Source organism: Anarrhichthys ocellatus, unplaced genomic scaffold (assembly GCF_004355925.1).
Source record: "Anarrhichthys ocellatus isolate YVR2014 unplaced genomic scaffold, GSC_Weel_1.0 scaffold3, whole genome shotgun sequence".
Taxonomy (NCBI): domain Eukaryota; kingdom Metazoa; phylum Chordata; class Actinopteri; order Perciformes; family Anarhichadidae; genus Anarrhichthys; species Anarrhichthys ocellatus.
Genome location: NW_022280033.1, coordinates 10,777,593 through 10,793,236, shown reverse-complemented (window position 1 = coordinate 10,793,236; position 15,644 = coordinate 10,777,593). Strand labels below are relative to the sequence as shown.

Below are 15,644 nucleotides of genomic sequence, written 5' to 3'. Positions count from 1 at the left end.
TTTCTGCGGTGCTGTGAAACAGTAGAGTGACGTGTACTAATTCAGGCAATAAAAACACACTTCATTCAACCAAATCATTTCTCACCACAATGACTGTCTTTCAAAATCACATTGTAAAGGTTATAAATAAAAAAAAAAGAAATATAAAAGATTGCTTCTACATGTTGATTTCATTTTACTAGTCAGAGGGCTGTAATAACAATATAATATTACTACCGCTGCCATCCTGTTTTCTTGAAATGTACCCAGGGTCTGAATGAGAGTCTTTTTAGTGCATTAAAAAAAAATGCATAAGGCAATTACAAAGTGTTATTGACAGAGTACAATAATATCTCCTTAGAGAGTTAGCTAACACAAAAAGAGAAAATAACATTTTGTTAATGACATTTGTGTCTTTGCCTAGTATACCTATGGGATCCAATGAAGGAAATAATCGTATGAAAATGTCTTTTCTTTGATTTGCCTTGATTCACCAACTCGGATTAAATGTACACGGCTGTGTTGAGAATTCCTGCCTACGCTCCCCAGATACAAAATATTGTTGATCCCCTGAGAAGCAGTAACCTGCTTTGACCACTGTAGGGCAGAAAAGAGCGACTCGTCCACTGGAGCAAGACTTGAACTTAAGACTTATGGAAAGGAAAACTTGAGGGAAACCCCAAGTAAAAGAGGTAGTTTTAAGAAGACAAAATATTTATCTAACTATCATTTTGGCATTTTTACTCAATTGATAATTATTGGGCAACAGCTTGGCTGTACATAAAATAAAAATGTTTTTTTCAAAACAAAAGATTTTGTCAAGATCAAAAATAGATCAAACCACCTCATCAACCCAGCCAGTTCATTTTCCATAGAATCCATGCTTCATAAGACAATACAACCTGAAGGGTTAAATCTGTTGTGTAATTCCATTTGGCTTTGGCAGAGCTCGAAGCGCCAGCAGAAGCCCTGCCTCAGCAGTTTAGCCTGCCCAATAAAGCAGCAGGCTTCATACCACTGGGACAGGCTGACAACCACAGCCAGAGACAAGCCCATGCCACTCTGTCCAGCAGCCAGACAGGGAGAGGTCCCAGCACACACACGCACATATCCAGAGGAACACATGCACGCAGACACAAACACAAAGCTCACATGCATGGACATTAACTTGGGCGACGGAAATGCAGCATGTTCAGCGCTTTACTGTATACGTTTTACAAAATGACACACAATGTGACAGGCGCATGCACGCACACAAACCACGAGACTTGACCAATCGCTTTAGAATTCTGAGGTTTGGGGCAGCAGTCCAAGACACTTCACAGGAACACAGGAAATGACATTTCCTACGTTTTGCAGGACACACAGAGAAAGAGAGAGAGGGAGGGAGAGAGAGAGAGAGAGAGAGAGTACTGGGAGAGTGAGTGGGAGTTTCTAAGTGGGAACAGAGCATTTACTGTTTCATATTACACAGAAAAGAGGAGAAAGAGGAGAAGAGTTAATAGTGTGTAAGGGCTCTGGTGGGTTGTCCGGTCAGGCTCTGTTTTGAATGTAGCTGCTTGTGTAAGGGCTGTGCAGTTGTCTGGGTTTATGGATTCGCTGATTGTGGAAAATGTACTTCTCTATAGTGGTCCTTGTCCTGACTAAGGCTCTGGTCATAGGTAAGTTTACCTTGTTTACAGCAATAACCAGTAAGAAAGAGAGCAAGCAGGCAAGACAGAAAGTAAGTGAATGTGTCTAAAGTAGTAACTTAATCTATCATCTAGTATGCACCACTGTGCAACCATACATTTTGAGTTGACTTTGTAGCATAAAAATAATGTCAAACATTAGAAAAGACACATCCTAATAGTCTGTGTCTCTACAACAACTAAAAGTTTTAAGTGCAATAATTGTCATGACATTTTTGGCAACAATATTGACACAACAGAAGGGTCTTTTGCAAACTGGCCGAATATGGCTTTGTTTAAAAGCAAACCAGTTGTGGAGTTAAGCAAGTTTGTTTCCTGTGATCAGTGAAAAGCTCAGTATAATTTTCATTCTATAAACGGCCATTAAGTGGATTTACAACTCATATCTCCTGCCTTATAATCTTTTCATTATGTTACGTTTTGTGTTTGGTTTGAGTCCCTCTTGCTGCTTTTGTTGTCACATTACATAGTGTACCCTTAGGGAGATTCCCCAACCAACACAGCTACAAACAAAAAAACAAACAAAAACCCCAGCAAGGCAGCCCAGATGGTCCCTGTTATCTTGTAGTGTTTCTCTTTGCCTCTTTCGTGCTGTACCCCACTGAAGACAAATGTTTCCCACCTGTAGATTCTCTTTGCCTGTCTGCTTACACATATTGTGTCCAGACTTCATGTCTCTTCTAGACAGACCTGACCCAGCTGGCGGTAGAATAAAAGTACCTCAAGGGAAGTGAAGGGGCACACAAAGTGTGTTTTAGTTTTCCGACTCTCAGTCCTCCAACACTTTCTAGCTGTTACAGACTGAATTCCCATCCAGTGATGGAATGTCACAAGTAAAACCAGTGATAGTGAGAGCTCTGAAAACTATAAATCCAAGCAGCCACTGTGGGTGTGCATATAAACATACTTCGTCTAAATACTACAATTATGTTTAATTGGCAGGAAATCAAACATCTTGCAAAAATGAAGTCAGACTTTTCCCTTGTGAGGCTCATTAGCAACTCTAGTTAATTACTAATTTAACTAGCAGGGAGGGGTCACACAAGCTACCAGATCACAGTATTCTGAGTTTCCTTATGCTTGGAAAGCTTGTTTTATAGTTTGGTTTGGTCATAACACAAAAAATGATTTACCATACACAATACAACAAGCACACATATCAAAAAAACAACACATTCAATAGAGTATGCAAAAACGAAATATAAATAAATATATTATTTTTATATAATTATAACAAAACAATATATAAATATAACAAAACAATATATAATTATAATAAAACCATATATAATTATAACAAAACCATATATAATTATAACAAAACAATATATAAATATAACTTTTTTTTTTCAACAGAGGTGTGTCATGGCCTGAATGTGACGGTGACCCCTGGGCCTGTTGTCATGGTAACAGAGAAAGACAACGTGACACTCTCCTGCCTGGTGTCTCAGAGAAAGAGGAGCGGCAGCGTCCTCATCCTACGCTGGTTCTTTTCTCCTCTTGCTGCTCCCACTCTCGTGCCCCCTCCCTCCCCCTCTCCTCCTGCACTCGAGGCCTCTCAGTTTCTGATCGTGAAGACGGGCATGAAGAAAATGAAGCTGTACGGGAACTACACCCGTCGTTTCCCCCAGCTAAAGTTTCGTCTGTATGAGGAAACGGAGGGAGAGTTGTACCGGTTGCAGATTCTCAATGTGACAGCAGGGATGGACCAGGGTTTCTACTCCTGCAGGGTTCAAGAGATTCGCAAACACAGAAACACATGGAGAGCGTCATCCAATGGTACCAGCACCACACAGCTGACAGGTAATTAATTGTGACCTCTAACACATATGCACTCCATGTCACATTGTCTATTGAAAGGGCCAGGGCCCCATTCTGGATGATAATGAGGTGAAAGTCCTTTTGGCGGGGTGGGGTTAAGACCCCTTCCTCGGTGGTATCTCCTGATGGAGGGCAAGCCAAAAGTGAACCAGAGAGTGAAACAAAGCAGATAAGGGGGTCAGATTGCATTCACTTTTTAGCCTTTTGTCAGATCAAATGCAAGGGAATTTATTCAACATCAATTTAATATTTAATTTAATCTTAGCTTCGGCGAGTAAAGAAAAAACAAATCTATCTCTCATGACCATCTGGCAAAACAGAAAAAGTGTGCATTGTGTTGTACACCATTTGGCCTTTGAGAATAAATGAAAAAAGTCTTTTACATTTATTTCTTTTTTTTAATACCGTTGTGCAACCCTGATCACTGACAAAAGAGAATCAAACCTAAAGGGGACTTCTGGGGTTATTAATCTGACAATGTTTTCCATGGAATATTCCTTTCCAACGAGTTCCCTTACAGCCACACACACTCAGCTGAGACATGCTGTCCATGCTATCTGGCAATGGAAATAACCGCATAAAGGAAAAGCAACAGTTTTTTTTTTTAAAAGGACAGGACCAAATAGAAATGTGTTGCATGTATTTTCTGACTCTAGCTGCGCTTTATGCTGTACATGTGTCTGAGTGTGACCCCAATCCTCTGGCATTTCCATCTCAAAACAATGAGCTCACGCAGCCAAAACACCCTCAACAATATCACTCTCTGTGTACGAGTGTGAGGAGTAGAAGGTAGAGTGTTGCTGAGCTGGCTTTGTTCAAAAACTCTGCATTACATGACGTCAGCATTCCGGGTTTATTTTCATGCGAGCCTCAGGAGAAAATTTACCGGAGAATTCGGTTGCAGTGGAACGTATTTAGTCTGTGCCAATATGTAATAAACAAGTTGAATAAATCAGGTTAATACGAACTAATTCAAATCACAAGCAGTAATATATATTTCTTTACACTGCACGATCCTTCCTCTGATTTAACTGGATTGATGGGAAGGCCATCTGTCACAGTGTGATGCACTGGATAAAGGGGTTCAATAGACAGCAAAGACGCTGCTATACCGTGCTATAAGTGTGCCTTCGCCTGACACCGTTGCACACTTTACCTTTGACTTGTTTTACGCCAGAAAAGCGTAGTGGTTTGAGTCGGAGAGAACCATCTGACAACGCCCTGCCCTATATTCAGGACAGTGTCCCGCTAAGGAAGCCACACAACCTCAGGCATCTCCGACATGCATTGACCACAGAACCAGAGACATGAGAGCTGATATTGTAAGGATAGAGAGAAAACTAACTTGTAATGTTATCCAGGGAACCCCCGTCTCTAAATTTCATTCTGCAGATCTCAGAGCAAAGACCACACCCCACTGATATAATTGCATTAGATACGTTTGTCCTCTCCCACATGCACAACATCTCAACCACAACTTCAGAACTAATGGTTGAGTGATTTCTGCTTTTTTAAACTGGAAAAATGAGCAGACTCTCTGTACGGTTGGAATAAAACTTATTTAACTCTGCTCTCTGACTTCAAGTTTCTAACCATGCCGATTTCAGCGGTTGGTTAATCTTTCTGCGTCGTGTCTTCACAGCTGCACTGATGGGGGGGAAAGCAGATGAGCCTAAATCTGTACCTGATGGTTTTCGGCTTTAAATGAAAACCTATGCAGTATAAACTTGAGCTTGTGTAGACTCATCTGTAGAGCGTGTGTACTTTAATAGCTCCCCAACAGCCAACCTGTGAACTTGGGGTAAGTGGTTAACCACAGTGTAAAAGGTCAGATATGTGGTTGACTTATACATTAACCGTTAACTGCTCACATTGCCAAGAGATGCCTGTTAAATGTAGCCCTTCACTTCATTAGATAAGTTAGACCACAGTTTACAGATCTGTCATTACTTCTCATTTTGTGGTTAACAGTGGACAATATAACAGGAACACCATACAGCCTAATGCAGTCCAAAAAACATCATAGATTGGCCCTCCATAATTATGACATTAAATTAACAAGACAAAAAAAAATAATTACATTTAAGGATTTGAAAAACAGCATATTGCAGGGCCTTTGTATGCATTGTGACAAAGCCCGTTTCCTTGTTATGTCTATGATCAAACTTGGACTGGATACATATTTTAGAAATAATTAGGTGAATAAAGATCTAATCGAACACAGCAGTATCTTCAAAAACACACGACTTGTGTTGCTTCTATACATCTTCTGCTTTTTTCTGCCTGTAAAACTGATCAAACATCTGATCCAGCTTTCCATTTTTGCTCACACAAAAGCCATTGTGTGACATTAATTAACGTGATATTCAGACTGCCAAGACCACATTTGACAATTCTGCAGGCAGTTCAGCGGTCTGGAAACAGGCTAGAAGTCAATTAGAGTTAATATCTTATCATTTCTTATTAATATGTTTATCAACCTGTGTTTAAAAGACATATTAAAAACCCATTACGGGGACACTAAGTAATTTATGTACATAGCCTCTGCTCACTCTCTCCTCAACCTCTTGCTAAATACCCCTGACCTATATACAACCCATCATTCATTGACACACACACTGCCAACAACTTCCTATTCTTTCCTGTTTCACACTTGTAAGCACGCACAAGACAATTGCAACATTAAACGATTGTGAAGCAACCAACAAAAGCAGTGGAAATGCAGAGCAATGGGGAACCCCCAAACACTGTCCAAGAACAGCAATACAACCAGGCCTCTCTGTGTGTGTGTGTGTGTGTGTGTGTGTGTGTGTGTGTGTGTGTGTGTGTGTGTGTGTGTGTGTGTGTGTGTGTGGTGGGTTTGGCTGATGCTGCAGCAGAATCTCCCTTCATTTGCAGTTTTGATATTTATGGAAACCACTGAGGCTGTCTGCTGTGTTGAGACAGTGCCCTCAGACAACAGCAATTTAAAAAAAGATACTTAGTCTGGGTACAGTTTTCTACCCTTAACATATTATTTTTACTTACGTTCTTTTGGACATTTTTCTCCAGTGCACTTCACTTTCGAGGATGGTGGCAGTGAAGGACTGTGGCGTTTATATGCAGGTACTGTTTCATCTCCAGTCTTTCTTCTGCTTTACTTCACCACATACAAGTCTTACTTTGATAAATAACGCTGCTGTTACGATGCTTTTTTTAAGGAGTTACATGTTTTTGTTTTATAGATGTGTATTTGTGTGCTGTGCTGATTTGCTCACTGGGCCTGCTGTCCATCTTCCTGTTCACTCTGGTTCTCACCTGCCAATACCTTCACAGGAGACACAGGCTCAAAGGTGAAACCATCATTTGTTTTCTGTTAGTAACTTTACATTTATAACTTTATATTTCCGTTTTTTCTATTCAAAACAACTTTGCTGTTAAATCAACATGACCTTTTCTGCTACTTTCTCCACAGATAGTTACCTTCTAGTGAAGTGTCCAGAAAGCAGGTGCAGTATGCTATTATAACTAGTGCTGTAAAAAAACAAGCCAGATTATCAATTGATCTATTGCAAAAATAATTGACAGATCAATCTAAATAATCATTGATGTAATTAAAACTTTAAAAACTCATCTGCTCCATGCAGCTCAGGAGAGACTGTGACCAGCTCCAGCAGTTCCTCTGGTTCCTCCCCAAGAGCCCAAAGGCAACACACAAGACAGAAACCTGACAGAAGAGCAGCAGCAGCACCTAAACTCCCCGAGGTGCCACCACCACACATACCAGCCAAAGGTAAAGTGACATTTGAAGTGCACAATGTATTCTCTGGGAGAAATGTAATTCTTCAGTGGTTCCCCAATTGTATTGCCTTGTGACCTTTTAAAATAAAGCAAACTTGTGACCCCACGTCACAGGTTAAATATGGCCCCAGTGTGGACATGAGTTATGAGCAGTTTAAAGAGCATTTTCAGAATGCCTAATTTAATGGTTGTTTTGTCGGCCTGGAGAGGTAAGAGTGTTCAGTATTTCACAAAAATCGGAGAAAAAAAACAAACATGTATCCTAATGCAGTGATCAAAGTCCTAATTATATTTATTAATTTAATTTATTGAAAAGGGACCATGTACAGTTTAAACATAAATGTCTCCATTCGATGCACTGTACCAGATTGTAGCTTAAGCTAATTTGTATCTGCAGTCCCTTGGCAGATCAACAAGGACAAGACAATAACACAGTAAAAGGAAAAGACATAATACAGAGATATACCACAAAAAACATACAAGACATCCAATACAACGCTACACACAAATAGCACATCAAAAATGAGTGTTTGTCAATAAAATCAAGTCAGAAAAGACCACAAGAATTGAGTTCAGTGTGTGCAGTTTTTAAAAGACTTTTTAAGTTGGATTTAAAAGTGCTAATAGAGCTGCAGCTCCTCACACCTTCAGGCAGGGTGTTTCACTGGTGTGTTGCTTTTACAGAGAAGGCTGATTGACCAAAAGTAGTGCAGCAAAATGGTATTGTACAGTCTCGTGTAGAGGATATTCTCGCTGATCTAATGGAAGTTGCTGCAATATTACATATTGAACCTTATATTCATTTGAAACACAAATATATTTTCACACATGGGTGCACAATTAATAGTGTGTCACTCCATAGAAAGGAAACGTGTTGAAAGTTTGAGTTTCCTCTCATATCTAAACACACTGGAGACACGAGAGTCACAGGGGGGGGCTCCTATCCCAAAAAAACAATTGTTGGATAAAGAAAAATAGAATAAATGACCAGCAAGTACAAACACAGAGAATAATATATCTAGCACAATTCAATTTCCCTGACAAAAACTGCTTAGTTAATCTGATGTAAAATTAACACTGATGCTGAAAATGCTATTTCTGTTATAAACTAGATTTAATATAAAAGTGGTTGTGAAGGATTTTCTTTGTTGTTTATTTTTGAGTAAATTGGGGTCGTCTCTTTATTTCAGTGCCTGTTGCTGCAAAGAGACCTCAGAAGCCCCGAAGGTTAAAGACTCAGCTCAGGAGTTCCTCCACTGTAAGTCTTCTTGTTCTCACCCATCATACAAACACCAATGTCCACTTCACCCATACAATCCTTTATGAAACATATTAACTTAACAGAACAGTTCAGATGTATTTATTAACATTTTGAAAATGTTTTCTCATGCGCAAAGTTGTTATTGAGGCACATGCAAGAGGGAATATGTCTCACGACTGCACGATTGTCTACAGGAGTTTATTGCTGTCTCTTCATTCAGTTATGAGCTTGATAATTCTATTTAGCTTTATTGCTTCTCAAACACAATTATTTATTTAGAGTGCTTCGTTGGTTTTATATCTACAATAAAAATGTCAACTCAAAACTACTCAAACTAAGGATCATCAGTATTTTTCTACTGATGCCGTTCTCGTGATTGTGTAGCGAAACAAAGCGCCGGAGTTGTGAGCATTTCTTTTGCACGGACATATTGATTGGATTAGTGCAACTAGGAGGACCTGAGTATGTTGGACAGGACTCCTATTGTACCAAATGTTTTTCCGAGTAAACTGGATGTTCCAAGATGTCCTGTAAACACCGTCTGCAGCTGAAAAGAACTAAGGGGATGCTTCCCATGGAAAGTGGAAGAATGTTTGCTCAACAATATTAAATGCAGACAGGATGCATACACTCCCTATACACGTCTTTTTTTCCAAAATGCTCACTATTTTGACATAAGATTATCTTTGCCTTGTCTCTGGGATAAATTCCTTCAATATTCTTGCACTCTTTCCCTCCCTCCTCCAGCCTCGAGTATCACAGGAAGACAGTCTGACATATGCAGAACTGGAGCTGGTCAGACAAAGGCCAGAGCCCCCAGCCTCCTCCAGTCCTGACCCCACTGCCTCCAACCCAGACACTGTGTACGCTCAGATCATCTTCCAGGAAAAACAGCTGTAAGCACAGCAGCTCTGGACACATGGATGTCATGGTACCTCCCGGTGAGGGCAACTGAACTGAGTGGCAACCAAAGGACAATATTTATGAACTATCAGTATGGCATTTAGCATAATGTTTTTTTGGCTGTACGCTACATTCATTCATTCATTCTTTCATTCATTCATTATCCAAACCGCTTATCCTGTTCAGGGTCGCGGGGCGCTGGAGCCGATCCCAGCTGACATTGGGCGAAGGCAGGGTACACCCTGGACAGGTCGCCAGTTCATCGCAGGGCACATGTAGAGACAGACAAACATTCACGCTCACATTCACACCTACGGGCAATTTCGAGTCTCCAAATAACCTAAGCTGCATGTCTTTGGACTGTGGGAGGACTGTACGCTACAACTGTTGGTAAATGAGGGTTTTGTATTAACTCGGCACAGATCCATTCCAGCACAGCAGTTGTGGGGTCTTATAATTCTGTTGTTTTGTTTGTTGGCATTGCTGGCCTGTGAGCCAGATGTTTATAGAACGCTCTTACTGTTAACTATTCTGTATAAACTCAGGAGACTATTTGGATACAAGCTGTTGTTCAGGCTCTCTTACTGCAGTATCATAAGGCACTTTTCAAATGCATTTATAATTATAGTACTAATACTCCAAATTAATAAATATATGCCCTGGGCCTGACAGTCTTTGAGTCATATAAATACTGTTTTAAATCATCCGTTTTTAAAGTGGATTGGTCTTCGCTAGATTGGTCTATAATTTATCTGGGGTCACAACAAGCAAAATCTCTTTCACACAACAAAAGACAAACCAATGAAATATTACAAACAGCTGCAGTGCACTCAGTGGTGCTTATCGTGGATTTTGTGCGACACGGCAAAGGGATGAACAGCAAATATAAATCCTGGAAGCAGCTCGCAATATGCCTCAAGTACCCAAGAAAGGTGAAGGGTGTAGGCCATTCTGTGAAGGTCAGTGTGTGGTGAAAAATGGGATGAAGATAAAAGGGTGTTGATGTGCATCATTCTCTTTCTCCATGCACCTCTCTCTGTGAGTGGGAGAGATCGAGAGAGAGAGACCATCATCCCCCACAGTTCAGACTCACTGACTTGGATGAACCCGCTAATGACTACATTTATTCAAATTAGACTAATTGTAATCATGGTTAATAATTAGCTTTACAGTGCATTATAATTGGGTTAGGCTACAAGATGGTTCTGCCTAGGTGCAATAATTTATTTGATTTAATTATTCTGAGGAACCCAATGGTTTGACATTTCAGATCATAAAACCAGTGATGTAGAGAGAATGGAGATGGCCGTTAGCTTTAGAGAAGGTCATTGCTTGCTCTCTGGGAAAATGATGAGGACTATTTTCCACTCTATTAAGCTACTCCACTTAGCACAATTAGCCACACACACAAAGGTTAAAGAGAAAGACCTCTTCCTTTATGATAGAGAGCGGTGGTGCATGTGCATGAGAGAGCGAGCAAGAAAGGCAGACACAGAAAGCCTCCACAATCTACCATCATGTGAAACGCTGACTTATTTATTAGAATATAAGTGCATTGATTAAGGAATGTCAGAATTGTACTTTTCCACTGAAAGATTAGGATCAATGTTTGTCTGTCTGATGTGGCTAAAAAGGCCTTGGCTAGCCATAAACACAACCACCCCCACAACCACACACACGCACACAAAGCTGTGACAAACAGAGAGCATACCTCAACAAGGCCCAAACATATTTGACATCATCCACAACACACACACATCTGCCATGATCATGGAAAAGCAGTCAAATGCTCAAGTACTCATAAATACCACATTAGAAAGCAGATTGAAAACACATCCAGAATTGTTGATACCACAAACATGTACCAAAGCAAAGCGCTACAAACCCCCATAGCACAAAATGCTGACATGTGCATGTCAAACCTTTTATGATCATGGATGCTCGTTGTGCATTTCGTGGGAAGTGAACTGCTGGAGCTCTACAATGCTATCAAAACGCTCCATTTCTCAGGAACATTGGCTGAGCATGCACGCTCTTGTTCGTCATTCAGCTTGAAGCTTGCCCACTTCCACCACAAGCCTCTGCTGTGCACCCTCGTAAGCTTTGCTGGAGCAGCAAAAGGTTCATTTAAATGATTGTTTTAAAGTTATTAAATGCTTTTTTTTTTTTACATCACATTCTTTTGCAAATTCACCCAGCAGCTCTGGAGAAGTTAAGCCAGTGTCCTTCTGGATTCACCTTTATGAATCTTAGATGAAAATTAAATTGAAAAATAAAAACATCCTGGCCAACCAAGAATTCAGTTATAATCAAAATCACAGACACTCACAGGAGAAGATTTATGCAATTGGTTGTCAGTAGTTTTATTCATTTGATGAAATTCAGTATTAACAAAGATAAATACAGAATGAAATATCAGTGTAGGAGATAAAATATTCTATATTGTCTGAGACTTGAACGTACCATATATTGTAATAGTTCTTGCTGAATGCACACACAGAACAGGCCTTAGACACTGATGGATTTTCTGTGTCAGAGTCTGTGTGTAAAATGGAAGCTGGAGGCATGATTGTGTTCAATCCCTGCCACCTCTCACTCACAGGTCCAGGTGAAAACTCGGCCCCAGGCATCCCCTGCCAACAAAGTAGCATGGCTCCTGCACAGAAGAGAGAGTTTAAATGATGAAAATCATTGAAATCAGAGAGGATATGTAAATTGTTTTCCAATCAGTCAGTTTCAAAAGTGTATTTAAATCAAAATATTTTCAAAGTTTGCAAATGTAAACTAAATCCCTCCTCTCTTTGCTGTGAGCAGGTGCATGATATTTACTGTACCTGGATATGGCCAGCGCTGTGATGGCCGGACTATTCTTGCTGCGGCGCTGCGGCACAGCTTGACTTCTGCTCATCTCTTGACATAATACCAGATGTCTCTCCCAGCCTTTAACCTGGCATGAGCTGCTCACTGTGGATACATCATCAACCCTCATTCATTACTAGATCACAGGGCAGGTGTTCCACCCAGTCTGTATCCCTGACCCAGCGGTCCCCTCAAAAGAAAGAGTGTTTATCTGCGGTCAGCGGGCCGCTAAAGGGAGAAAAATCCCTCGAATATAAATGCTTCAGTGTTACGTAAAGACTTGCCTCAATGTAATTTGCCAGGCATAATACTCCTATGAGGTGACGCGAGGCTGTAACCAACGTATGCCAAATTGGATCTGGGTATTATTGCTTTCTAAATTATACACGCACACACACGTCAGCAGAATTACTCATCAGTGTCTACTGCCTCTATGTTTAATAACTTTATAACAAAATAATTCCTGCTAGCCCTAATGCTAGTGAGGGATGGGGTAAGCATTACAAGCTCTCATCTGGAACAACACTTTCTAGCTCTGAGATGAGCGGTTAAAAATAATCATCTCACACTTAAGGATTTATCTAATTAGATAGCGATGGGCTTCTTTTGAAACACAAAACACAAGAATAATTTCCTTTTGTGCAGTCGCAATAGTGAGTCGCACTGTTTTGCTACTGTCAGACACTTCCATAATCTGTGTTGTTATAGATAAAATACCTATATGTATATCCCATCCTACTGCCAGTAACATTACCGTCTCTCTCTGTTCGGTCTTGCCCCGGGGACACAGGCTCTTCTGGAGGGCCAGGTAATTGTGTTCTGGTGTACTCTGTCTTCCATATCTGTATGAGGGACACATAACGAGTAGCAAAATCAGACATAATTCAACATAACAATCACACTCACATAACCACCAACGCGCGCGCACACACACACATCCCATAACTCAAGGTAATAATAAAGTAATAATACCGTGTGTTTGTGTTGTGCATGTGGTATGGGCACCCACTCCCAAGTGAAGCCCAATTTAGAGTTTGCAGCTGTGATTGCAGAGAGGTAGTATGTGCTTATATTAATCCAACACAAAAGCAGTCCCCCCCACCCCACACGAAACATATGCGGTTATTAATACCTTGATGGACATCCAAGCCGTTACCTGCGAGGCTCCCACCAAAGTAATGCCGCATTCAAACCACATTTGAAAACAATATAAAAAGAAAGCAGAATCTCCCGCTGATCTATTAGTCATACAAAAGGCTGTGTGTATGAGAGACAATGTCTATTACATTAATACAAGCATACAGAAAAACCTCACCCGTATGATGCCGTCTGCACAGCCAGTGACGATGACGTTCTTCGCATCCCACTGGTGTTGCTGTGTGAAGCTGACACACAGGATGTCTGCCTGAGGCCCGCAGGACGTGTCCGTGCAGGTCAACAGCTGACCCTTCATGGTCCATAGGTGGAGCAGAGGTCCTGCACATGACGCAATCTCACCCTTGGACAGAATAATATAGTGTTGACTCCCATTTGCACAAAGACAGAGATGCACACAAAGAGGGAATGCATGGTGTCGACAATGAGAATCCTCTCTTCCTCATGCTGAGGAAGCTGAATGAAGAGGAACAACATGACAACACTGATCCAAAAATGACAAAGAACAGAAGAACAATAGAGTTCCAGAGGAGAGCTAGAGAAATACAAAAAAAGGAGATCAAGAAGGTGGACTTACAGTGAGTTCATTGATAGCCAGTGCAGAGATGCTGGTCGTGTGTCCTGCTAACTGGGTGATGTAGCTTAGCTCCTCTGTATCCCACAGGATACAGGTGAGGTCACGAGAGCCACTTACTATCAAGCTGTGGACCTCGGACACAGCCAGGCATGTCACAGAGTCCGTGTGTCCGTATAACGGCTGAAAAAAAAGAGTCAGTGTTATTCCGAGTGTGTATGTGCATGTTACCGTTCAACACTTCCACTGCAAACTAACCTGTCTGAGTTTCATGCGAGTGAGTTTGTCCTTGTTGACAGCTACATCCCACACACACACCACAGTGCTGGTTCCTGCAGTGACGATGGTTGTCTGGTTGGGACAGGCGGCGCACAGCATCTCCCCCCAGTCACACAAACTCTCACACACAGCAAAGGTCTGGAGATGGACATACACGAGTGGACCGTTACGACTTTGTGTGTGAATTAAGTACACATGATAACGTGAGTTTATGGGTATGTTTTAGCATATTTCATATTTCATCAGTGAATGTGATGCAGACTTGTGATTGTCAAGGAATCTATATTTTTTTAATGTGATAAATTATGATGTTGTTAATATTACCCTTGTACCTAGGCTCCCCAAAGTATCTTACAGCATTGTATGTATATAGTGTAGTAAACTCATCAAAACAGACAAACCAACAAAACAGAAACCAAGACATCGCTGAGACATCAAGCAGGAGATGGCATTGCCAGGTATTGTGTGGTTAAATGACTATTTAAGTAAGTATCTAAATAGCTGTCAAGAAATCAGTCGACACAGCTAACACAGCAGTGTGTAGCGCTCTGAAGTGAGTTGAAGCCTGGCAGGTCATAAAGACGGCCTCACTGTTTTGATTGAGCGTGACTAGTGATGTCAGAGACAGCTGATACTGTTTAGCTGACTGTGTGTAGCTTTACCCACAACCAGTGAGCTGTTTCATATGTATGTTGGTTAAAATGTAGTTCTAGTTACAAGGTTGTGCAATAACACAAACAATGTAAACTTGACCTACTTGTAAAGGCTGACAATTATACCTTTTCAGTTGCATAGTTTCCAAAGGCACAGCTGTAGTCAGGGAAGCCCCAGCTGAAGAAGTAGCCCGACAGAGGAGACAGGAAGAGACGGCTTCTCTCCAGGACCACAACCTCTTTTTCCAGACACAGTATCTGACCTACCGGGCCTCTCGGCAGCTCTGCAGAAAGGTTTACAGTGATACTGAGAGTGCTGCACCATCAGCAAGACGTTATAGAACAAAGTAATCGTTTTGTAATCGTCAGTTAAACCATAAAAAAGTTATGGTGTAAAGAAAATAGAAAAAGTGACCTCATTCTGCCTTATGTATACCTGAATAAACTTGCCTGGCCAAATGAAGGTAATTGCTCTTCAAAAACATCACATTAAAGAGTTTGGTAGCTCAGTAAACTTGTGAAGAATTTCATTAAATTGACCAGAGAAAACTGGGCAATTAAAACAGCTATTCCCGGGTTACAACAAGCTGAGGCTCTGTCCGGCGGGGACACCTGCATCCTGGACAGCACAAGTTATATATATATCGGCGTCTCTCCAGGACCACAACCTCTTTTTCCAGACACAGTAT

General features: G+C 41.0%; 2 protein-coding genes across 8 annotated transcripts in view; one reads left to right on the top strand and one right to left on the bottom strand.

The window, feature by feature from the left end:
- The first annotated feature begins 1,460 nt into the window (after positions 1–1,460).
- vstm4a (V-set and transmembrane domain containing 4a) lies at positions 1,461–9,600 on the top strand. Its single transcript, XM_031871623.1, has 8 exons — positions 1,461–1,640; positions 3,027–3,473; positions 6,543–6,596; positions 6,716–6,823; positions 6,946–6,979; positions 7,118–7,263; positions 8,462–8,529; positions 9,280–9,600. Exons 1-8 carry the CDS (start codon positions 1,592–1,594, stop codon positions 9,430–9,432), a joined length of 1,059 nt encoding a protein of 352 aa, XP_031727483.1. The 5' UTR covers positions 1,461–1,591; the 3' UTR covers positions 9,433–9,600.
- A 2,179-nt stretch (positions 9,601–11,779) lies between these two features.
- The window catches only part of wdfy4 (WDFY family member 4), a 39,871-nt gene continuing 36,006 nt past the window's right edge, over positions 11,780–15,644 (bottom strand). For all 7 annotated transcript variants that reach the window (XM_031874868.1, XM_031874878.1, XM_031874827.1 and 4 more), the window contains 7 exons: positions 15,082–15,239; positions 14,282–14,440; positions 14,027–14,206; positions 13,610–13,792; positions 13,049–13,136; positions 12,270–12,399; positions 11,780–12,091 (listed from right to left, as the gene is read on the bottom strand). In XM_031874868.1, coding sequence (XP_031730728.1) covers positions 12,028–12,091; positions 12,270–12,399; positions 13,049–13,136; positions 13,610–13,792; positions 14,027–14,206; positions 14,282–14,440; positions 15,082–15,239 — 962 coding nt within the window. In that variant the 3' untranslated portion in view covers positions 11,780–12,027. The remainder of the gene's footprint in view (positions 12,092–12,269; positions 12,400–13,048; positions 13,137–13,609; positions 13,793–14,026; positions 14,207–14,281; positions 14,441–15,081; positions 15,240–15,644) is intronic.